Here is a 25,076-nt window from a genome sequence, read left to right as displayed (position 1 = left end):
TGGGGGCCATTCTCACGGAAACCACCACAGCTGGCTTACTAGTTAAGAGTGTGTTGCACTAGGAGAGAACTGAGTTCAGATCCCAACACTCAGGACAACTTACAACTCCAGCTTCAAGGAATCCAATGCCCTCTTCTGAAATTCCATGAGCATTGGCACACACGTGCACAAGCCCCCACACAGACACACACATAAAAAAATCTAAAATAAAAGAATTCTTTTAAAATTTGGATCATTTTTAGATAAGTTAAAAGAAAAACCTTTCACCTGCCGATATTTAAGTAACATGGTAGGCTCAAAATAAACACGAGCTAATCTAATAACTCCCACACGTTCCCCCGTGTTGCTGGGGCTCATCACATGGTGACCTCAGCAGCTGAGGATGGGTCATTATCAATGCCAAATAAGTAAATAAGCACAAGATCCCTGCTCACGCCTCGAGTCTATGACCTGCTGACATCAACACACACAGCTCCGGACTTGCCTTGGCCGTGGCCCTTCATCTTGGGCAAATGTGCAGTCACTTGTTTTCTGGGTTGAAGACATGTGAGGCTTAGAAAATGATCCAAGGCAGCCGAGTTTTCCAGATTTGGGAGAAAGACTGTTTCATGCACATCTGTTTCCCTCTTATGTCTCTCTGTCCATCTATCTGTCTGTGTGTCTACAAGGCTATTAATTAGGGTGTCTTCCTCAGTCACTCTCCACCTTATTCATGAGACAGGGTCTCTCACTGAACTGAGACCTCACTGATTCAGCTTAACTGGGCTGGCAAATGAGCTCCAGGGATCTACTTGTCTCCACCTCCTCAGAGTCAGGATTACAAACAAGGGCCACTGTGTCCAGCTTTTTTGGCCTCACTGTATATCTCTAACTGGCCTGGAACTCATTGTATAGATCAAGGTAGTCTCAAATTTACAGAGATCTACCTGCCTCTACCTCTGCCTGTGGAGTGCTGGGATTAAAGGCATGTCCCACCATGACCAGAGTATGTCCAGCTTTTTATGTAGGTTCTGGGGGAATGTAAACTCAGGTCCTCAAGCTTGTAAAGTAAGCACTGTACCCAGAGCCACCTCTCCAGCCCATTACTTTCCTTCTTAGACAAGGCACATGAACAGGAACCTATTTCCCTCGATCACAATCATGAGGGAGAAGGTCCATCCCTCTGTGCTGGTCTCTTACAGATTTTGCATGCATTATGAGCAGAGGTGGTGGGTGGCTGCTGCTGTTTTAAACCATCTTTCAAGCAGCTGAGCAAGACAGAGACGGGACCTCCTACCAGCAGAGCAGGCAGGGCTGGTTACCGTCTGGTAAAACGAAGAGAGGGTCTCCCTCAGAGGAAAGTTGCTCGGGGTCCTATTATAAAGGTTTGGATTACCTAAAATTGGGATTCTACAGCTGTGACACAAACACATGTATGTGTACCAATTCTGAGCCACACAGCCCTGACCCCTGGGACTTCTTGGGCGAGAGGAACTGAAATTATGGTAAGTGCCATTGGCTGTGCCATAAACAACAAAGTCCTTTGTCTCTGACCCGAGAGTTTCATGTCTCCTGTCAACACCAATCAAGACTTAGATAACCTGGAGGCAGATGTGGTTCGGTTGGCAGAGTACCTGGGTTTGATCAAACCAGGCATGGCAGTGCACAGCTGTAACCCCAGAATTCAGGAGGTGGAAGCAGTGAGTCTGAGAACAGTCCAGGGTACAAGAGACTCTGTCCCGAAGAGTGGGGTGTGTGGGACTCATGAGATGGCTGTCTGGTTGGTTCTAACTGTCAACTCCTCACAATCTAGAATCACCTGGAAAGAGAGTCTCAATGAAGGATTGTCTACACTGGTTGGTCTCTGGGCGTGTCTTGGGGGGACGTTTATCTTGATTATGCTAATTGAAGTGGGAAGACCTTCCTACTGTGGGTGACACCATTCCCTAGGTAGGGGTCCTGTCTCTAAGAGTGGAGAAAGTGAGCTGAACTAGCGTGCACTCCTTAATTGACTGCTCTTTGTTCTTGACCCTGTTTGGCTGCTTTGGGCTCCTGCCATCCTGACTTTCCCACTATGATGCACTGTGACCTGGAACTGTTATCTAAAATAAACCCTTTCTCCCACAAGTGGTTTTTGCCAAAGTATTCTATCACAGCAACAAGACACAAAACTAAGACAATGGCTCAGTCAGTTGGTAGAGAACTTGCCTTGAAAGCATGAGGACATGAGTTTGGTCCCCAGAACACACATTAAAAAGCCAGGTGTGGTGGTATAGCCTTATAGCTGGGGACGTGGAAACGGCAGATCCCTGGAGCTTGCTGGCCAGTCTACAGGCAAGTTCCAGGGTGGTGAGAGACCCTGTCTCGAAAAAGAAGTGGAAATGGCCTAAGAAACAACACCCAAGGCTGTCCTCTGACTTACACAAGTTCCAGGGTGGTGAGAGACCCTATCTCGAAAAAGAAGTGGAAATGGCCTAAGAAACAACACCCAAGGCTGTCCTCTGACTTACACATGCACACACATACAGGCACAGGCACACCCACAGACACGTGTACCCATATATACACAAACACACACATAAGATGATTCAGATGACCTAAATGTGAGGGTCTCCACTCCAGCAGAAACCCATTTCAAGGGAGGCACCCACAGAGGCCACTCTTTGGGACTACAGAGCTCAAGGAACTGGTATAAACATAGCTTGATAAAGCAAGTAAGAGTGAAGCCATTAGCTCTGGCCTCCATAACCAGAGTTCTCAGGTAAGCAACTGGGAAACTGGCCTGGCGATATCTCAGTAACACAACAAAAGGACAACCCTCAATTCCCTGAGACAAGGGACCTCCCCTCTGACCGTAAATAAGCAAATAGCTCAATTTCCAAAACCTAATACGGCAAACACCTCCCTACTTGTTTCTGTCTCTGGGTTGTAAAAACATAGGCTGGAGATGTGGCTCTGTTGGTGGAGTGTTTGTCCAGCATGCACAGAGCCCTGAGTTCTACCCCAATAACATAAACCAGGCACAGGGGCACACTCCATTATCCCAGCACTCAGAGAGTGGAGGCAGGAGGATGAGAAATGCATGTTCATTCTTCAGTATGTAACAGTGGCTATCCTGGGCTACATGAGGCCCTATATTAAATGAACAAACAACAATTAGAGAGAGAGAGAGAGAGAGAGAGAGAGAGAGAGAGAGAGAGAGAGAGAGAGAGAGTCAGAAGAACCAATTTTGTGACTTGTGGGAGGAGGGTCCTCTGTGAAGGTCATTTTCTGCCTGGCAGACCATGTATCTCTTCCTCTTGGGCCAGAAAGGTGGCTTAGGTACCTGTATCCACTGAGCTGTTAAGTCCCCACTTCCACGTTCTCCAGAAGTACTTGGATAAGAGATACAGGGCTACTGTGACCCATTCTTCAGGCATCTTTCTCTTTTTTTTTTTTTTTTAAGTTTTTTGAGACAGGGTTTCTGTGCAGTCTAGGAGCCTATCCTGGAACTCACTTTATAGACCAGGTTGGCCTTGAACTCATAGGGATCTACCTGCCTCTGCCTCCCGAGTGCTGGGATTAAAGGCGTGTGCCATCACCACCTGGCTTCATCTTTCTTCTTGCTATATATGTCAGGATGGCCTCAACTCTAGAGCAGTGGTTCCCAATCTTCCTTTTTTATTGTTTTTTTTCATAAATAGAGATCTGAAGTTATTTTACTTTTATTTCCTTTACTGTAAGCCAATCAGGAAATTTCACAGTGATTTCTGGGGTGGGGCAGAAGGAAAGCGTCACTCAGAATTATCAAGGCCATGGCCTGGTTGGCCTGAGAAGGTGCAAGCAGGGACAGCCTCACTGGGGAAGCTGGAGGAACACCCACTGTCCCACTGGCACCTAGGCAGGTGATGTTCCAAGAACAGGGAAGCTGGTAGGCAACGTCCTCAGCAGCTGCCATCACCTGCGGTGGCCGGTGAGCTGGTGATCGATCAGCTCAGCGGCCCTGGAGTCATCCTCAGCAGAGGTGGTGGCTGCCTCCTGCTGCTGCTCAGCCTTTCCACCACAGATCTGGTCCTCTCCGCTTCCTGCTGAGGCCCCTGTTGGACTTCCACCCCTTCTGTGAACTCCTTCCTGGAGGTCAGATGTGTCCTTTCGGGACACGTCCTTCAGGATGAGCCCAAATGTTGCTGCTCGCTCTGTGAGGTCATCGCTCACCTGCCTCGAGACCAGCTCTCGCTGGGTGATCAATTATCCATCATCAAAGCAAGCCACTACTGACTTGAGGATCTCCGTGGTGATGGATGGCAGCACCCCCTCATCATAGTCCTCACCGATGCTGGTGCAGACACAAAGAAGCTAGCTGGCCATCAGCCGGAAGAGGATGTGTAGTGTGATGTTGATGTTCTGCAAATCTTTGCTACCAGTGATGGCCAGTACATTCCGTGGTCGAGAGCAGCAGCCAAAGATATTTGGTTTCTGTACCCAAGGAATGAGAAAGTTTGTCCCTTCCCCTACCAATGCCCTGTACTCCACGGAACTAGTCAAAGATGACAGCTCTGTGCCCCGCATCCATATTTATATAAGGCAGCGTTCACCACGTTTCCTGTAACTGCTAAACTCAGGCTGAACTTTCCAATGGACTCGAACACTCTGGCAGCCATGATTCCTTCTGTCCTCACTCACACCTGCTTTCACAAAGACCTCCACATGAATTCCCCAGCCATTCTCAATGCTGAGACCCTTTAATGCAGTTCCTCATGTTGTAGTGATCCCAACCATAAAATTATTTTCATAGCTACTTCATAACTGTAATTTTGCTACTGTTATGAATGGTAATTAAGTGTGTTTTCTGATGGTCTTAAGCAACCCCTGTGAAAGGGTCCTTTGATCCCCAAAGGAGTTGTGACCCAGGGGTTAAGAACCGCCGTTCTAGATCCTCCTGCTTCAGATCTCCAACCACTGACCTCCAAAGAGCCCAGATTATAGGTATATGCCATCATGCCTAGCAAAACACTATTTTAAGATCATACTAGTAGATCCCATGGGCCAAGAGTACAGTCTAGGCCCAACAGGGATGGCTGGTATCTACTCAGTGCTGCCTGAACCCTGGCTGGGAGGGTTCTTTCTCTAGCTGATGACCTAGGAATGTATTGTCTGACACCTACTGACCTGGGGTACCACACACACTGTCCACTGCCCCCCATCCTCATGCTATATCACCTTTGGGGATCAGTCCTACGAGATACTCGAATTTTTTTTTTTTAAAAAAAGATTTATTTATTTTGTATACAGTGTTCTGCCTGCATGCCAGAAGAGGGCACCAGTTCTCATTTACAGATGGTTGGGAGCCACCATGTGGTTGCTGGGAACTGAACTCAGGACCTCTGTAAGAACAGCCAGTGCTTTTAACCACTGAGCCATCTCTCCAGCCCCAAGATACTCGGATTTTATTAACAGGGTTTAAATAGGACTCACAATTTGTCAGCTTCCATATAACAAATATCTGAGATGGGAATGGCCCCATAGTCTCTTATATTGGAATGCTCAGTCATTACGGAGTAGTGCTGCTGAGGGGGGTCAGGAGGGGTGGCCTTGTTGGAGTCGGTGTGGCCTCGCTGGAGAAAGCATGTCACTGGGGATGAGCTTTGGGGTTTCAAACGCTCAAGCCAGGCCCAGTGGCTCTCCTTGCTGCCTGTGGATCTGGTTACAGAACTCTCAGCTACATGTCTGCCTGCACGCCGCCATGCTTCCCGCCATGAGAAAAACTAACTAAACCTCTGAAACTGTAAGCCAGCTCCAATGAAATGCTTTCTTTTATAAAAGTTGCTGTGGTCACGGAGTCTCTTCACAACAGATCACTAAGACACAACAAAAAGAACGAAAAGTTTACTTTGGCTCACAGACCAAAAGTTCTCAGACAAATAACCATCTATGGCCCGACTGCTTCAGGCCTATAGCAAGATGGTACAAAAAGGTGGCAGAGAGAGGCCACTCACCTCAAGGTGAGGGAGCAAAAGACCAAGAGAGAGACAAGGGCTTACCCCGCTGATCCAGAGACTTCCCACTAGGCCCCATTTCTCAGAGAGTTCTGCTACCTCCCAACAGCACCAGCTGGAGGACCATGCCTCTAACATTCGGGCTTTCAAGAGATGCTCAAGGGGGCGGGTGAGGCGGCTCAGTGGTTAAGAGTGCTTGCTGCTCTTTCAGAGGACCAGAGTTCGGTTCCCAGCCTCACAATCACTTATAACTACAGCTCCAGGGAACCAATGCCCCTTTTGGCCTTTACATGACCACACTCAAGTGACAAACCTCTCTCTCTCCCCCTCTCCCTCCCTCGTGCATGCATGTGCTCGCTCTCACTCTCTCTTAATTTTTTTAAATAAAAACCTAAAAAATTCAAACCACAGAAGGGGAGGGAACTGGCACAGCCCAGAGGGTGGAGTCCTCAGTGCACTCAACACCCTGCTGACTCCCACAGCTGGGTGTGCCACAGAAAGGGGCATCCCCAGAGGTGGTGCTGCCCCACCCCCAGCCGCAGAGGGGCCTCTCCAGGACTCTGGAGGAGCTACATGTGGAGAAACGCTAGCAAGACAAACTCCCTGCCATCTGTCATCAGTGGGTGGCCAGGATTTAAAGCAAATGACCCAGCTCTGGATGTCCCAAGAGTCTATTGCATAAAACAGCAAGCTGTTGGCTGCTGAATCACAAGCAATCATTTTGCCATCCCTGACTGTGCTGGGATCTCATCTCTGTCAGCAAAATGTGGGGGTTACGTCCCTACTCTGGGGATGGTTAATACTGATAGCCATAGCCGTCCTGGGCAGGTGTCCTGAGCTGTACAGGAACCCGAGTTAAGCACGGGTTGGTGAGTGAGCCAGCAAGCAGCATTCCTCCACGGTGTCGGCCTCCCGCTCCTGTTCTGACATCACCCAGTGATGAGCTGTGACCTGTGAGCTGAAATAAACTCTCTCCTCCCCTCAGCTGCTCTTGGTCAGTGTTCTCATAGCAGCAGCAGAAAGAGAATTAGAGCCCTGCTAACGCCCGGTTTCACGAAGTGTGGGCCTCCGGAGCTCCGAGACGGCAGATTTCTGTTGTTTTAATCATTCTGCCTGTAGCACTGTGAGTCTAAGAAACAGATAAAATGCCAAGTCGTAACGAGAAGGGGACTCTTGAGACCAGAACAAGCAGCACAGGGGACATGAATCGCAGGGCCTTCAACACGTGTGTGCACACCCCTGCACATGTGCGCAGAGGCTGGAGGACAGCCCCAAGTATCATTCTCAGGATTGGTGTCCGCCTCCTCTGGGACAGGCCGGATCTCTCACTGGCCTGGAGCTCACTAGTACACTAAGGCCGGCTGGCCTGAGAGCCCCAGGCAGCGACGGTCTCTGCCTCCTCAGTACTAGAACTGCAGTGCTTGCTACCACGCCTGTGGTTTTCACACAGGTCCTGGGGATCAGACTCCTGTCTCCCCAATCCCTCAACAGCAGTTTTAATGCTATGTTTCTTTGTTTAAACTACAGCTTTCATTTTTTTAAAGCGACCTAATTATTCAAATACAGACTACCATTAAAATGAGGCTTCGCTACCAGCTCTACCGCCAAACCACGCAAACGTCTTCATCCCACAAGTCCATGCTAAAAAGAACAAAGTAGTTCTTGACTAATTACAAAAGTGTCGATAAACAAAAGTCACTTGAGGGCCACCCAGGTGGCTGCCAAACCCAACAGTCTGAGTTCAGGACCCACATGATGGAAAGAGAGATGGGAAGTTTACATATGCATCACCCACCCACCCCTACACAGACACAGACACAGACACAGACACAGACACAGACACACACACACACACACACACACGCACACACATAAATTTTCAAAAAGTTTTTTAAAGAAATGATGCCTGAGCTGGGCAGATGGCTCAGCAGGAAAAGTTCCCGAAGCACAAGTGTGAGTTCGATCCCCAGCACCACATAAAAGCTGGCTACTGTAGCAAATGCTGGCAACCCCAGCACTTGGGGAGTGGGGGGGGGGGGCGCAGAAGCAAGATGATCCCAATCTAACCAAAAAGGTAAGCTCCCGGTTCAGACATACACACAAATGTTTTTAGTGTATGTGTGTGTGTGTGTGTGTGTGTGTGTGTGTGTGTGTGTGTGTGTGTGTATGAATGCACATGCGGATGTCAGAGGACATCTGTCCATGTGGGTCGTGGGGACAGAATTCGAGTTGCTGGGCTTGGCAGCAGGTGCCTTCACTGAACCACCTCGTCTGATTCAATTCTGACATCATAGAAATGGGAGCACAAGATCTGACCTCTGCCCTTAGCGTGGCCTGTTGAGCTTCTGTACTAGGAAACCACCCTGTGACAGTGATGACTGCTACTCAGAGTGTCAAGCACAAGCAGAGCTTCCCACGCTCACTCCGTGCTCACCCGCACTCTCCAGCTGGGGGAAGAAGGACGGAGGGGTTAGAGCCGTTCGTGATGTCTGACCCCCAGAGCAGAAGCTGTGCTACACCCGGGAGCAGTCTGACAGGCTAGAAAGAAGAGCGCGCGTCCCGTTCCGGGGCGTCGGAGAGAGCATTTAGGAGAGGTAAATTCCAGCTGTCGTTCGGCAATGCTCATGCCAGGAAGGGCACTCTGTAAGACAGACGACATCTGCGGAATGCCCAGCAGTGTGCGTTTTCACAGGCTCGAAAGTTGGATCTGGCCTCAGTTTAGTGGACAAAGCACTAAGCACAAGCAGCTACCACATGTGTTCTTCTTCATTTTCTTTTCTATTTGAAAAAGCTTGTGTGCGCTCGCACGTGCGCGGGGCGGGGGGGGGGGGGGTGGGGGGGTGGGGGGGGCATGCTATGGCCCATAACTGAAGGTCAGAGGACGGACAACCCTTGTCCTCTCCTTCCACCCTGTCTGAGACGGCTTCCTGTGGTTTGCCTACTGCATACAGGCTAACAGGCCCATGAGCTTCTAGCAGTTTTGCTGTTTCCTCCTTCCATCTCGGGCAGGAGCCCTGGGATTACAGATACAACGTCACCACGTCCAACTGTTACACGGACTCTGGAGACTTGAACGCAGGTCTTCACCCTTGCAAAGCAAGCTCTTTACCCACTGAGCCATCTCCGCAGCCCACATCCTGGATTCTTAAGATATGACGATGTTCTACCTTGTACCCAACTTTCCGATAACCACATTATCACTAATGTTTCTCGGGCAACAGTGGAAACTCAAGAGTCTTCACTGGACTGTTAAGATCCACAGGAGGGGGGCGGGGGAGCTGGCAAGATGGCTCAATGGGAGAAGGCATTGGCAGCCACGCCTGATGGTGGAAGGAGAGAAGCCGCTCCTGCAAGTTGTCCTCTGACCTCCACACACATGCATGCCCACTCAAATGCACATGCACAAAAAATAAATGAATAGGACAAAGATAACCTAGGAAGGGGCTGGAGAGGTGGCTCAGTGGTAAGAGCACCTGTTGCTTTCCCAGAGGACCTGGTTCAGTTCCCAGCACCCACATGGCAGCTCACAACCACCTGTAACTCCAGCTCCTGGGGATCCAATCCCTCTTCTGCCCTCCATGGGCACCAGGCATGCATGTGTGAATAGACATACATGCAGGCACACTTAATACACATTTTTAATTTTTTAAATAACAATCTAAGAAAAAACCCAGAAGACTGTCAGGAATTACACATTCAGGACCCAGTGTACTTTGTAGAAATAATTTTAAAATGTTTTATTTACTGTTTTGGTTTTTTAGGGGCGGGGTTTGGTTGTCTGAGACAGAGTCTAGCTATGTACCCCAGGCTAACTTCAAATTTGAAATCTTTCTGCCTCATCCCCCCAAATACTGGGATTACAGGTGTGTCCCTCTAGGCCTTGTGTAAATAAGGTCCAGGTGCTAGAGAGATGACTCAATGGTTAAGGGCATTGCTTAGAGGATCTGAGTTCAGTTCCCAGTACCCACATTGGGCAGCTCAGAGCTACCTGTTACTCCAGATCTGGGAAGTCTGACACCCTTTTCTGGCCTCCATGAGTGTCCCCACGCAAGTGCATACTCAGCAAAGACATACATAGATACGCATAAATAAAAATAAATCTTAACAATGAGCTTCAAGTAGCGCCGTCCTACATGAAGAAGGCAAAGATGTGCTTTTCCTTCTACGTCAACTCCAAACCCCGATGGTATACACAAAACAAAGCTAAAACTCTGAAACATGGAGGGAGGCGGGCAGGCAGGCTACCGACCTCAGGATCGGTAGCATAAGATGGTGGTGGGCTAGTTTCCTGGGCTTTCTTGGGTCTCAGACTCGTTGCTTAGCAACTCTACAACCTCAGAAATACCAACAATGAACAACGTGGCTCTGCTCCAGTAGAGACCACAAAAGACTGTGACCCTACCTCTACCTGGACCAGCAATATCCCAGGGACCCTGGGAGTCCCATCCTCAACAGGCCTTAATGGGGCACCCTGTCACCTGTCAGACGAGGTAGGGAGCTGGGCCAGAGTGCATTCTATTCCCATCTTCCTCATGGCAATGAGGCCACCTGGGGATCTCCAACTTCCACCCCATCACTGGTAACACGCATTCCTTCCTCTCTGGAGAGAGTGGTGTAAGGTAGACCTACTGAAGGGCCAGCACTGTCCCTCTATCCACTGTGGTAAGGCCACCCTCCTAGCCCATCTCAACATCCACAGAAGACAGGTCATAAACAGCAGCAAGGCATTCCTGTCCCTGACAGCAAGGTGGCTGCAGAGGTCCTCGGGAGAGCCAGACCCCCTACCTTAGAACAGAACTTTTTCCTCCATCTAGTAATAATAAGTCAGTGATCCTTTCTTCTGTCAGAGTGGGGTATCAAAGAAAGGCACTGGGGCGGGGCTAGAGAAAGGTCTCAGTTGGTGAAGGTTTGCAAGCAAGGACCCAAATGCCCAGAGCCCATATTTAAAAACTACCCCGGGCATGGTAGCAAGCACTGTGATCCCAGCACTGGGGAGGCAGAGACAAGCAGACCCTGGGGTCCACTGGCCAGCCAGCCTAGCCTACCCAGGGAGCTCCAGTCCGGGAAGAGATCCTGTCTCAAAAACAAAGTGGACCATTAAGGTGAGTCAGCAGGAAAATGCCCTTGTCTTGCAAGCCTGATGACCTGAGTTCAATTCCCAGGGCCCAGGGGAAAAGCCGGATGCACAGGCTTATAGCTGTGATCCCAGCACGCCTACGGTGAGAAACAGAAGAATCTCCTAGAAGCTTGAGGGCTAGCTACCCTGAAGAATACAGAGCAACCTAAAAAGGAGAGACACTGCCTTAACAAGGTGGAAGGAGAAAACTGAGCCCCGAAAGCTGTCCTTTGAACACTCATACTGTCACACACACACACACACACACACACACACACACACACACACACACACACACACTTTTAAATAATAAAAATGGAGCTAGAGAGATGGCTCAGTTATGAGAACTTGCTGCTCTTCCAGAGAACCTGAGTTTGATTCCCAGAACCCACATCAGAAAGTTCACAATCACCTGTAGCTCTAACTCCAAGGTGAATCGATATCCTCTTCTGGCTTCCATAAGCACCTGCACACGCACAGCATACACTCACATTGACACACATATATACACACAGTTAAAAAATAAATACTTGGGACTGGAGAGATGGCTCAGCAGTTAAGAGCACTGACTGCTCTTCCAGAGGTCATGAGTTCAATTCCCAGTACCCACACAGCAGCTAACAGCTGTCTGTAACTACAAGATCTGACACCCGCACACAGACATGCATACAGGCAGAACACCAATGCACATAAAATAAAAATAAATAAGTTATTTAAAAATAAATAAATACTTAAGGAATGTGCAAAAATAATTTAAAATAATAAAATTAATAAAAGATAGACTGTGCCTGAGGAACACCAACTGAGGCTGTCCCTGGCCTTCACACATACACACACACACACACAAACACGACTGTACGCACAAAGGCACTACGACAGGATATGTAGCCAAGGATGACCTAGAACACCTGATCCTTCCCTTTTCTCTTAGGGAATGGAGGACACCGCCAAGCCCTCTTGGTGTTCAGTGCTGTCACCACTGGACACCAGCACACATGCTGTCTGGGTACAGAAGAGGTGAGGATGGAGAGAATACCAAGCGTGTGTCACACACACACTCCTCTCACACCCGCCTTGATGCAGTTCCTCTCAACATAAGCATCTGAGGTACGGCAAAGATGTCCGAGCTCGGCTGGCAAGTCTCTCACTGCAGTTGTGGGAAAGTCATGCTCGCCTTCCCACCCCACTCTCTGGGCTCTCAGCCTCCACAGAGCCCAGGCTACCACCCTTCTCTCCCGACTCCTATCTTGGAAACCCTTCCCAACCCCTTTAAAAAGACACTATTCTCCTCCCAGCTCTACTGGAGTCTGGCCAGAGGAGTCACATCCCAAGAAAATGGGAACCACGCGGAGTGTTAACTGGCCGTGTGGGAACGCCCTTGCCTTCCACGAAAGCTCTCTTGCCAGGGCAGTTTGCCCTTAACTCTATTCTTAACGATTAGGTTACTTTTAGAAATTAGAGGTTTCCTTTATAGCAAGAAACTTAATCTTAAACCACTCTTCACACTCACTGGGTGGGACCAATTTTCACCTGTTCGTGTGTCTTGCCCATCTGGCTTAAACTAACAGTAAGGGAAACCTGTGTATACAGACACAGAGGAATCAACCTCAAAGTGACCTGGAAACTCTCCCTGCTGGCTAGCTTATAGTGCCAGAAAGTGGAAGGCAAGCTGCTTCTTGGGAAGAGACCTCAGTGGTCTTATCCAGTGTTGGATCCTGCATGCTACAACCCTGCCTGGCAAAATACGCCTGCTGGTCAAACAGTGGCAGGACAGTTACAGGGGTAGCCAACTGCTTTCCGATGTTTGCGATGCAGCCTGCTTCACAGCAGGAATGTCATGCCTGGTAAACCTGGTCAGTCTAACTAAGCTGAGAGCAAGGGATGCCTATGGACGGTCAGAACGATACCTCATAGATTCCTATCCACAAGGACAAGCTGCAGTGCTGATAACTGCTACTGACTAGCTGACAAGTTGGCTGGGTCAGGTTCCCCATCCTCCCTAAGCCCTCTGCTTCCAAGGCTGGGAGTGCTACCAAAAGATAGCACAGGCCTTGGGCCAGAGTTCATCTGCTTTGTTCCAGCCCATGGTCTCATAATCAGCTCTAATGAATTCAGTTGTTTTCCAAGCTGGCAGCTAATTAAAAGGAACTTCTTGATTTTTTTTTTTTTTTTTTGCTCTTTTTTTGTTGGTATATGTATGTGATGTATGCCTTTGGATGTGTGTGTGTGTGCGTGCGTGCGTGCGTGTGTGCGTGTGTGTGTGTGTGTGTGTGTGTGTGTTTAGGCCAGAGGCTGACATTGCGTATCTTCTACAATCGTTCTCTACCTTATTTTTTGAGACAGGGTCTCTCACTGAACCCAGAGCTCCCCAACTGGCAAGAATGGCCACCTAGCAAGCTCCTGGGATCTGCCTGTATCCCCTTCCAGTGTGGAAAATCAGTTTTAACAGTTATGTGGGGGCTGGAAGTCTTAATTCAGGTCTCTGTGTTTGCAAAGCAGACACTTAACCAACTAAACCATCCCCAAGTCCTTTTTGTTTGCTTTCTGAGAGAAGGTTTTAGTGTGAGGCCCAGGCAGTCATCAACTCTCACGGATGCTCCTGCGTTAGCCTGCCTGGTCCTGGGATCACAGTGTGTGCCTTTAAGTCTAGCCAGGAGCACAGCCTATAGAAAAAAGGCATTTCCTCGGTCAGTAAGTGTTTGTCGAGTCCCTAAGAAGAGCAAGCATCAAAAGATGAGGCAGTAGCCAGTGCATGGTGACTCTACTCTCCTTAGCTCATGTACGGGAGGCAGCAGACAGCAGATAAATAAAATCATGACGTGAGAGTCGCTCATGACGACATAAACAGAGCTGAGGACTCCATCACTTCTCAGCATTATGAAAAGCAATGACCTTTTCTAGTTTTGTAGAAGTATATAACTAAAAAAAAAAATTCATATGACTTATCCCAAATAGACTGAGCAGTTTATTTTTAATATATTTATTATTGCACGTGTGTGCAAGAACCGTGTGTACGAGTGCAGATCTGGGCATGTCACAGCAGGTATGTGGCAGTCAGAGGACAGTTCGGTGGACATGGTTCTCTCACCACCTTTATACAGGTTCTGAGGGTTGGAGTCAGGTTGTCAGGATTGCATGGTATGTGCTCTCCTGCCTGGGAAGCTTATTTTTAACAATGAAATTCCAAGGACTGAGAAGCCTAAGTCAGGAAAGTGTTTGCCACACAAGCATGGGAACCTTGAGTTCAATTTCCATAAACCATGCAAAACACACAGGCATGGTGGCATATGCTTATAATCCCTGTGCTGGGGAGACAGAACAGGAGGACCCCTGGGGCTCACCGGTCCAGCCAGTCTAGCCTACTTGGTGAGTTCCAGAACAAAAAGAGACACTGTCTCAAAAACCAAATGGAAGGCACCTGAAGAATTCCAGCCCAAGATTTTTTTCTATGGCCTCCAAATGCCACCCCAGCTCCCTGGGGTAGAAGCACTGAGGGCAGGCAGGCCTCTAGGTGACACTTCCGGAGATGACGCACCAACACAGAGTCACTGAGCAGCAAGACAAGGGTCACACAGTATGCTGAGAAGGAGGCTCTTGGTGACTCTGAAACAGGGCCTAGGGGACACTCCACCACAAGGAGAAGTGCTCTTCCTTCTCCTCCGGCTCAAGATGACTTAGCACCCACAACCCTTTAGCACGCTGTCACCCACTTGAAATAGTTTTTGTACCCTCATCTGGAACCACCACATGGAATTAAGAAAGTGAATCATATCCCTCACAAGCAACCAACAAATCAATCTTGAACTACATGCAGACTAGCAAGATAACGGCACCTCCACCGATCTCGCGTCTGAGTCCTTTCAAAGCTCTGTGGTGCCAACTGATCTTTCAAAAGAGACCAGGAAAACTACAGCAAGGAATACAAGTCTACCATAACTATTCATCTGAGTCTTGAGGGGGTGGAGTCCCCTAAATTGCCACTATGGAAGAAATCCACATTCTTTATACTTCACAGGCAATTTCTTCAAATTTAACGCCAAAATTTTTGTTACTTTTGCTTTCTGAGCAAAGTGGTTCACAAAACCTGTATGTGTTCCCTGCAATTAAATTTCTTATTCCACAAAACCTGGCTGATGCTGTAGGTGACATCTGAAAGCTTGGGCTTAAGTTTTCTATTTTGCAGGGCTGGGATTCCAACTCACGACCTCAAATACACTAGGCAGACACTATCCCACACTAAGCAAGAGCCCAGCCCTCCCTTTGTAAAGGACTACAGTTATGATGAGGCGGAGGGTAAAAAGGGTGGCGAGCTGTGGTCCAGGCCTCTTGCCACACATTAGCAAGTGAAGGACAATTTCCCTTTGTAATGACCTCTAGGGAATTTTCTCTTCCACCTTGGCATCCAGTGCCAGAAAATCCCCCCTTTGGCCCCCTTTGCCTCCTCTCCTCACACTCCCATGGAGCTTAGCTTCCCATGACAACCTCCCATAAGACACTTGTGTAGTGCATCTTCTCTGCTGGAAATCCCAATCGCTTCCATCTCCATCAGAATGATCGCCTGCATCCCCAGAATGACCAACCTCATCTAGCCAGCCTACCTCTGTCTGAGTTCTCCAGCCTCATCCCCGTATTTTCCTTTTCTTAATAAGCTAGCTCTATTTCTACGTCTAACCGGGTGCCTCTGGTACAATCCTCTGTCCTGAGACACATATGCTTGGAACCGAATGCCCTCTGAACTCAGTGTCCCGCTGGGCATTCCTATGCATGTTCTTCCTGAAGTTCTGGGCTTTCTCACTGTTTCCTCCAAGCCTAGCTTAAAAGGCATGACTTTTCCTCCATCTCCTTTTCTCCTAGTGGCTGTCAGAGTTTTCAGCTTGTCTGCTGTTTTTGTTTTTAATCTCAAACTTCAATGAAACTGTCCTCAAGCTTCCTTCTGAGTCAGTTTTATTTTGTTAATGAGGCTAAACTCAAAGGGAACCTCAATTTCCACAGGAACCCACTGCTCACTCCTGCTCTCTGCTAGAATGCTCCTTCTCTCACTTGCAGGGCTTGCTCAAACAGCATCTTCTCTCCACCACATCACCCCCACACACACACACACACCAGTTAAAACTTCCAATTCTTCTTTTTTTTTTCTCTCTTTCAAGACAGGGTTTATCCGTGTAGTTTTTGGTACCTGTCCTGGATCTCGCTCTCTAGACCAGGCTGGCCTCGAACTCACAGAGATCCGCCTAGCTCTGCCTCCCAAGTGCTGGGATTAAAGGCGTGCGCCACCACCGCCCCGTTTCCAATTCTTTTTAAAAGGTCTGTAATTGACTATGCCAACCATTAACCCACTCTAAGACACTCTAAGGGTGCAGAGGATTCATCTGTCCACTGCTGCGTGCTCAAGGTCTAGAAGTCTGCACTCATCAGGCCAAGTGTTTAAAAACCGTTTGAGAAGAAAAGTTATTCACTTAACCAAGGCTTGTTGGGCACCTCTTCCCGTGCAAAAGATATCACATTGCCTGGATCCACCTTTATAAGCCACTGGTGGAACACTGGACCGCGTTAAGGATGCAGGACTGAAAACTATGGACAATGCGCACAGGTCAAAGAATGTGCCAACAGTTCAGAGGAAAAGGTTTGGGACGCGCAGGGCACCAAAGGTCCTTCCCTCGAGCCCCTAAAAGGGATCGCGACATCCCATTTTCCAGGCTGAGAAGTTACTAGACCAGGGATGCAACTTCCGGCCTCATCCCAACCGGCATGATATTTAAAGGGAAAGAATCATACTGATTTCTATTCTCCTGCAGCAGCACCCCATTCCACCCGACCTCAGTTCCTGCCCAGCTCCAGTCCAACCGCCCTCACCCCGAGTGCCAACACCCCTCCAAAAAAAAAATCCCGTAGTGCGTCCCACCTGCTCCCGGCGTGCCCCGCGGCTCCTCCCCGCGCGTGCGCAATAAATGCCCTCTTGGGTCCGGGAGGGGCTGGAGCTCCGGCCTGGGCTGGACACGCCCCCGAAAGCAATTGGACTTCTGATTGGCTGCAGGCGCTCGCCCGAGCTCGGTTGGAACGCAGGGGCAGTCTTTTAAAGGCGCTACCCTGTGCACTCTGGAACTTGAGTGCTGCTTGCCTGCGCTTGCTCCCGCGCTTTCGGGATCCAGATCACCTCGCCAGCATGTCTCAGGTACTGCGCGTGCCCTGCCGGGCTGCGAAGGTGCAGTGGGTTTGGGGGAAATCAGTCAGCAGGAACCCCGCGGGGTGTCCCCTCCCCGGATACTAGGCATCTGCTCTGGGATCCGAGCCCAGCTCATAGCCTGGGGAGCGGAACTTTTTCCCTTGCAGATTTCTGAAACTGCCACCCACGCCGGAACTGCTGGAGAGTGGCAGGTGGGCTGGACGCCTGGATGAAGCAGGCACAGGGTCCTCGAAAGAAAGATGGGGCAATAAGGGAACGAAGGGCAGAGAAGATTGAATCCCATACTGGGAAGGACCAGAATGGAACAGAGGGGCACTAATGGATCCTGGCTGGGGAGCCTGGAGGTCGAGGGAAGTAACTAGTTTTCTGCCTGGCATGCCCCTGTACAGGAGAGATGCCACTAGGCGAGGTGGCCCAGAAGCCTTTCCATTCCCTCCAGTGGAGACCCCTGTCCGGGACCGAGCCCTGTAGGGCGATCCCAGGCTCCTCCCACTTGCCTCTCCTTAATCTGGGCACTGGGACAGAGGTCAACGCTGAACTCCAGGCCCCATAGGAAGGGACCAGTGGGCTCCTGACCCTGGATTCCACTGCGTTCGTGTCCTGAACCCTGATCGACTGTTGTGATCACGCCACGTTTCCCCTCACTGCCTCGTCGATCTCCGCTGATCATAGGTCGAGGCTTTGCTGGAACCCCAGCAATTGCTGGATTTGCGCCAGCGGTGGTCAGGCAGTTGGGCAGGAAAATTTTCAAGGGCGTGTACTCCCACTGTGAGCCAAGTCTATTCCCAACACTTGACACAGTGCTGCAGCTGCGTGAGTGGACAGGTGGGCCTTTGCTGAATCTTAGTGAGAGGAGAGAGTTTGGGAGGAGTGCTGCTTTCCTGCCTTCCCATCCGTCCCTGGACCTCTCCTACTCAGGCGTTCTCCCATCCCCGTTCCTCTCCCTCTCACTTAGGCGGAATTTGACAAAGCTGCTGAGGAGGTGAAGCGCCTCAAGACCCAGCCAAGTGACGAAGAGATGCTCTTCATCTACAGCCACTTCAAACAAGCTACCGTGGGCGACGTAAATACAGGTATGGCCAACTTTCTACATCAGAGTAGGCCAAGTTGGCTCCACAGCTCGGGAGTCTGAGAACCTCACTTTCCAACTGCCCGAGGCCCTAAGGTTCAGGCAGGCTATGGTGACTTAAGCTGGGAGATTTTTCACCTGCAGAGACCATCTTCCTAAATTCTTAGTGTGAGCCTGGGAGCAGATTCAATCTGGTTTTAGAAGGACTTTACCAATTATCTCAGCATCTACTGTGAAGGAATCGAAGGCCCCGGAGAGGAAGCTTGCACTAAGCCCTGTTGCTCAGTAGTAGCTTTGTTGAGCCTACTGTTCCCACCAGATGAGCAGGGTCATCGAGCACTTGGCAGCCACCCCAAGCCTAATAGATGAGCAGGGACGCACCTGGTATCCTGGGGGCAAGTTGGAATTGATGCTGGCCAAAGTCTGCACCATCCAGATGACGTTTTCCCTCTCTAAAAAATCTCGGTGCAGACTTTTTTGTCTGGTCGGAGCATGTGCAAGTGGAGGCCAGAGAAGAGCCTCGAGTGTTGTTTCCACCGGCACCATCCACCTTTGGTGTTTTGCTTTTCATTTTTATTTTTTTGAGACAGGCTCTGTCCCTGGCTTAGAGCTTGCCAAGTAGTCTAGGTTGGTGGGCCAGCAAGCCTCAGGGGTCTGCCTGTCTCTGCCTCTCCAGCACTGGCATTATAAGCACAGGCTGCCTTGTGTGCTCCCCACGCCCCCCTTCCCCTCCCCCTCGCATGAGTTCTGGGACTAGAACTCAGGTCCTTCTCCTCGCAAGGTAAGCACTTTATTGGCTGACCTATCTCTCTAGCCCCTTGGTACAGATTTTGAAGCTGTGCTGTGGATTACCTTGGTCTTTATTGTCTTTTCTGCTGCCTCGGGCAGTGGCTGTATGCTGAGGCACAGTGCGTTCTAGCAAAGACTCATGTCAGCACAGAAGGAAATGTACCCCTCAGCCACCAAGTGGAGCTGGAGTGGCAGGCCACGCAGGTCAGATCAGATCAGAGGGCTTATAAACATCCAGGAAGAAGAAGGAAGTGGGAAGAGAACGGGTAGGCTGGGAGGCCTTGCTGCCAGAGGTACTTGCTGGCATATGAGCATCGGTAGACTGACTTGGAATCTGTCACTTCCTGATCAGGAAACTGTTGTCTGTTTTTCGGCTGTACTGTTCAGTACAACAAAGACCAGCCACATGTGGCTATCCCTAAGCAATGGCAAAAGCTCAGTCTGTCGCTGCATGAACCGTGTTTCAAGGGCTCAGTAGCCACATGGGGCAAGTGGCTTCTGAATTAAACGTTGCAAGAACCAGTGAAATGGTAGCAGGTAAAGGCTCTTGCTGCCATCTCTGAGTGCCTAAGGGACCCACTTGGTGAAAGGAAAGAGCGGACTCCCCAAAGTTGTCCTCTGGCATCCACACGTGCACAGTGGCATGCACACATGCATCCCAGTATACACATCAGTTAACTGAATGTTGCGAATATACATTGCCATCTCGGGAGAACAGACTGGCAAGGGAGTCTTCCTCTGGGCTTCCGAGGGTTCCTGTGTAGGAACAGTCTCCTGTAAAGTTCCCAGGACTTCTCCCTCAGAGTCAGTGCCCCAAGCCTTACGCTCTGCAGTAAGAAGGGTGGTGGGAGGGCTTCTCGCCCAAACGCAGATGCTCTGGAAGAAGCCTGGTCTTCAGTTAAAACAAAACCCTATAAATCAACAAGGAGTCCAGCAAAGTGGTGGGAAAATAGAGCCGGGTTATAAAGACAGGTCGCAGGCAAGGCCATCCACTGGCGACAGTGATGTAACAGAGAGAGAAACCAGGCCACCTGGGGGTGGGGGCGGGGGTGGGGGAGCTGATAGTTTTCCTTTTCAGAATTGTCTTTGGGATTTGTTGTTGTTTCAATGTCGTGTGCATTGGTGTATTACCTGCGTGTCGGTCTGTGTGAGGGTGTCAGATCTGGAGTTATGGACAGTTGGGAGCCACCCTGTGGTGCTGGGAATTGAACCTGGGTCCTCTGGAAGAGCAGCCAGTGCTCTTTAACCGCTGAGTCATCTCTCCAGCCCCATTTTTTTTCAGAGTTTTTGGATTCCGAACCATGTGAATGGATGTTTGTTTGTTTAACAGGTTTGGTTGTTTGGTTTGAGAATTTTTGGTCTTTTTTTCTTTTTTCTCCGCCTCTGTTTTGCTTAAGCCAGAGTTTCATGTAGCCCAGGCTGGCCCAAATTCACTATGTAGCAATAAAAAAATGACCTTGAAGTTCTGATCTTCCTGCTTCCACCTTACAGCTGTGGGTCACCAGGCCTGGTTTATCTGGTGCTGGGGATGAGACCAGGGTTTGGGGCATGCCAGGCAGGCACTCTGCCAACTGAGCCACACCCCTAGCCCTTTTATTATTTAATATTTTGAAACAATCTCACTAAGCCATCCAATCTGGCTTGAAGCTCTCTGCGTAGGCCAAGCAGGCCTTGAACTTCCGATCTTCCTGCCCTAGCCTCTGGAGTGGTCTCACAGGTGTGCACCACCAGGCCTATCAGTTTTCTTTTATGGTATATTTTATTTTTTGAGACAAGTTCTCATGTAGCCTGGCTGGCCTAAAACTCACTGTGTAGCTGAGATGACCTTGAATTCCTGATCCTCCTGCTTCTACTTCCTGGGTGTTGGGATTAGAGGTGTGTGCCACCATTCCCTGTTTATACAGCACTGAAGCATCTACCAGCAGGGCCTCATCCCCAGGCCCAAAGACTAGTGTTGTTTTTAAAGTAAAACTTTGGGTTTTAAACATTTAACTTAAAGTACAAAAACAATCTAAGAACACTTTTTCATCCTGTTTTTCCCCAGTTTTAAGTTTGGGTTGCTCCAAAGCCATCTGGGTTTCTTACGCTAGAACCCCCGTGCAAGACACTGGGAGTCTGTGCGTTCAAAATGTCTTGGTGCCGGGCGGTGGTGGCACACGCCTTTAATCCCAGCACTTGGGAGACAGGGGCAGGTCGATCTCTGAGTTCAAGGCCAGCGTGGTCTACAGAGTGAGTTGCAGGATAGCCAGGGCTACACAGGGAAACTCTATATTGGGAGAAAAAAAAATGGTATCTTGCCGGGCGGTGGTGGCGCACGCCTTTAATCCCAGCACTCGGGAGGCAGAGCCAGGCGGATCTCTGTGAGTTCGAGGCCAGCCTGGTCTCCAAAGCGAGTACCAGGAAAGGCGCAAAGCTACACAGAGAAACCCTGTCTCGAAAAACCAAAAAAAAAAAAAAAAAAAAAAAATGGTATCTTGCTTTTCATGGGGAAAAAGTTGATGAAGTTCTCCATTAGAACTTGTAATAAATCTACTGTCTGCCCTTCCTTGTTGCAGATCGGCCCGGGCTTTTGGACCTCAAAGGCAAGGCCAAGTGGGATTCATGGAATAAGCTGAAAGGTAATGTGTTCTGATCAGCTTCCCTTCTTTGTGAGGCTGGGCATTGAAGACTCTCCATTCTGGAGTGGGGAGGACGTAGTTAGGAGGCACACATTGGAAGCCAGCCCAGCCAGCCCTGGCATGGGAAAACTAGGCCACCTCCGTCCCCTCCGAATGTTGCCGATGTCTCTTCTAAGAGCTCTGTCTCTGGGCAGAGGTGTTATCTGGAGGGAAAGGACTTGGGGATCAGTCACTGAGAAATAGGCCAGGGAGTGACATTGTTGCTGTGGTCTTTGGATGTAAAGAGAATAAAGTGAGTTCTCCCACCCACGTCTCTATCTCCGAAACAAGGCCAGGCAGTGACCCCTTAGCCGAGTGGCCATTCCCCAGTTCCCTTTCAGCCAGAAGGGCACATGAAAAAAAGGGATGAGGTAATGCATGGCCAGTGAATGGAACTATTATTTGTTAAGCACAAGCATCCAAGAAGTGTCCAGGCTCCACTAAATCACGTGCTCCCCTGGCAGAAAGCCCCAAAAGCTGGCACAAAGCTGTTGGCAGCTTTCATACCCTCGCTAGCCAGTTGCTGAATAAGCCTCTGTCTTCACGAGGGGGAAAGGGGTGAACTCAGGAAGGGCCTAGCACACTAGAATGCACTGCTAGGGGGCCATGTGGGTCTGGCTGTCCATCTTCCACACCATTCTCAGGCCCCGGATACCCTAATACTTTACAACACGCTTCATCAGTCCCCGAGGACTTCTCAGTACCCTGGGGGGATCTAGGAAACCCAGTGTGGCTGTCCCTCGGGGTGTATTCATGTCTCTTGTGTCGTGAAAAGGAGACAAAGATTGGCCTCATTCCTTTCCAAGAACGAGCTGCTTTCCCTCAGTCCCCACCTCTTCTCCCAGCTTCTCTCTGTGGGGCAGAGGGTGGCTGGCTCGGCTTTTTCACAGCCAACAACATAGCTCCTGGAGATAAGAATCCAGAACAGATAGTCCATAGGCTGAAGCCAAACACAAAATCGGCAGCACCAGGAAAATCACCGCGGGGACACTTTCCTGCCTGTCTAGAAGGCTGAGGTCCACGCCACCTGCTGCCTTGGTGCATTGTAAAGCAGAAATCATCCCCTGGAGTGCCGTGTGTCTAGTCCTCGGGCCATCTCTGAGATATAAGAGCTGTGCTGTAAGAACAGCCCCCAGTACTAAACTGGAATCACAGCCAGTGTGTCCAGCCCGTGGCCCAACACGTGTGAGGATCATGACGTCGTGTCGTAATGTTAAAAGCTTGGCTGTCTGGGGCTGGGAAGATTTCTAGTCAGCAGCTTGCCTGCCGTGCAACCTCAAGGACCTGAGTTCAGGTCCCCAGTGCCTGTATAAAAAAGCCAGGCACAGCAACATGCATCTGTAACCCTAACGCTGGGAAGGATCTGAGACAGGCAGATTGATCCTCAGAGAGCACTGGCCGATCCAGGAGTTCCAGGTTCCATGAGAAAAACCTTGTCTCGTAAAATAAAGTGGAGGGTCTGGCAAGATGGCTCAGTGGGTCAAGGTGCTTGCCACCGAGCCTGAAAACCTGAGTTTGAGCTCCAGGGATCACGTGATGGGAATCAGTTCCCACAAGTTGCCCTCTAACCTCTACCCATGCTGTGGTAGTATATAACCCCTCCATCTTAGTTACTGTTCTATTACTGTCAAGAGACACCATGACCAAGGCAGCTCTGCTTGCTTACAATTGTAGAGGGTTAGTTTGTGATCATCCTGGCAGGAAGCAGACAGACGTGATGGTGGAGCAGTAGTCAAGAGCTTTACACCCTGATCCACCAGCAGTGGAGAGAGAGACTGGGCCTGGCATGGGCTTTTGAAGCCTAAAAGCCCACCCCCAACGACACACCTCCTCCCCTCCTCCAATAACACCACACCTCCTAATCCTTCTCAAACAGTTCCACTAACTGGGGACCAAGCATTCGAATATATGAGCCTGTGGAGGCCATTCTCATTCAAACCACCACACCCCCCTTGCAAAATAAATCCATATTTTTTCTTTTGAAGTAGCTAAGGTAGGGCTGGAGAGATGGCTGCTGCTCTTACAGAGGACTCGGATTTGGTTTGCAGAACCCACAAGTGACTCACAACTGCCTATCACTCCAGTTCCAAGAGATCTGACACCCTCACCTCACTTCTTCAGGCACCTGCATGCATTTGGTGCACACGCATCTATGCAGGCACCTATGTATACTTATTCATAAATAAGTAATAAAAGTCTTTTTTCAAGTAAATAGAGAACAATGGAGAAGACACTTGACGTGTAACTCTGACCTCTACATTGCACACATGTGCGCATTTGCTGGGAAACAGACACATACATACATATTACATCCACTGTACAGATACGCACACACAAGTTTTTAAAAGCCAAGGCCGGGGACACACACACACACACACACACATACACACGCCCCACCCCCACCCCCGCCAGCTCGATGCCTTTCTAGCAGACTGCCTTCCTGATGTGTATTCCCACCAATTCCTTCCAGGAACTTCCAAGGAGAGCGCCATGAAAACCTACGTGGAAAAAGTGGAAGAGCTGAAGAAGAAATACGGAATCTAGAAGACCAGCCACACGGTGACCCGTGAGGACATAATGCCTTGGTGTTTTTCTAATGTAGATGATACGGCTCCGATAAGTTAGGGCCGGGATTAATTGCTGACCCTCCTCCCTGTGTAGATTTTACCTGAAATCAATTAAAAGTACATTTGTTACTGTATGTCTCCCTTCGTCTGGGTTCTTTTATATTTTTTTAATTTTTATTCATCTTAACTGTGTTTGTTGTGGAGGGGGTGGGGTGAGCACACATGGGTAGGTCAGAGGAGAGCCTGCCAGCGTTGGTTCGCTCTCCCTACCATGTGGGTCCCAGGGATCAGTCTCAGCTTGTCAGGCGTTTTTACCACTGAGCCATCTCACCAGCCCCTCCTCCAGCTTCTTGAAGTGACCTGCCTTGCTCCATTCTTTCGTCTCTGTTTCCTTCTAAAGATGCGCTGTGGAGCTGCGGATTGTCGCTCAGTTTGGCAGAGTGCTGCCTAGCCTGCACTAACCCATGGGTTCAATTCCCCAGGACTGTACAAAAATAATCAGGCATGGTTGTGCACACCTGTAATCCCAGCACTCAGGAGGTAGAGTCGGGCACATCAGGAGTTCAAGGCCATCTCTTGGTGACGGCAAATCTGGGACCAGCCTGGGCTACCTGAGACCCTGGGTCATAAAAATCAAATAAAAGTAAAAATAAATGAAGATGTGTTCTTAGAGCCCCTCTGCTCTCTTTCTCTGTACCTGGATGGAATGTGAGGGGTGGTCCTACTGTTCCCGTGTATGC

The 25,076-nt window shown here is 49.6% G+C and overlaps 2 protein-coding genes and 1 pseudogene across 9 annotated transcripts in view; 1 reads left to right on the top strand and 2 right to left on the bottom strand.

Annotated features, from left to right (window-relative positions):
• CUNH2orf76 (chromosome unknown C2orf76 homolog) overlaps positions 1–17,073 on the bottom strand; it is a 134,069-nt gene extending 116,996 nt beyond the window's left edge. For all 7 annotated transcript variants that reach the window (XR_008217842.1, XR_008217843.1, XM_052736750.1 and 4 more), the window contains exon 1: positions 16,973–17,073. The gene's annotated coding sequence lies outside the window, so the exon portion shown is untranslated. The remainder of the gene's footprint in view (positions 1–16,972) is intronic.
• On the bottom strand, positions 3,552–7,729 carry LOC128109598 (prohibitin 1-like; annotated as a pseudogene).
• Positions 17,074–17,110: 37 nt separating the features above from the next.
• On the top strand, positions 17,111–24,470 carry Dbi (diazepam binding inhibitor, acyl-CoA binding protein). Of its 2 annotated transcripts, none has more exons than XM_052736751.1 (4): positions 17,111–17,242; positions 18,210–18,327; positions 21,668–21,730; positions 24,240–24,470. In XM_052736751.1, exons 1-4 carry the CDS (start codon positions 17,234–17,236, stop codon positions 24,311–24,313), a joined length of 264 nt encoding a protein of 87 aa, XP_052592711.1. In that variant the 5' UTR covers positions 17,111–17,233; the 3' UTR covers positions 24,314–24,470. The 2 variants fall into 2 exon arrangements, with proteins under 2 accessions (XP_052592711.1, XP_052592712.1); XM_052736752.1 differs by lacking the exon at positions 17,111–17,242 and adding an exon at positions 17,570–18,079.
• Positions 24,471–25,076: the final 606 nt, after the last annotated feature.

Source organism: Peromyscus californicus, unplaced genomic scaffold (assembly GCF_007827085.1).
Source record: "Peromyscus californicus insignis strain IS unplaced genomic scaffold, ASM782708v3 Scaffold_14__1_contigs__length_90479793_seg_2, whole genome shotgun sequence".
Taxonomy (NCBI): domain Eukaryota; kingdom Metazoa; phylum Chordata; class Mammalia; order Rodentia; family Cricetidae; genus Peromyscus; species Peromyscus californicus.
The sequence above is the reverse complement of the archived record's forward strand: the minus strand, read 5'-3'. Positions and strand labels throughout refer to the sequence as shown.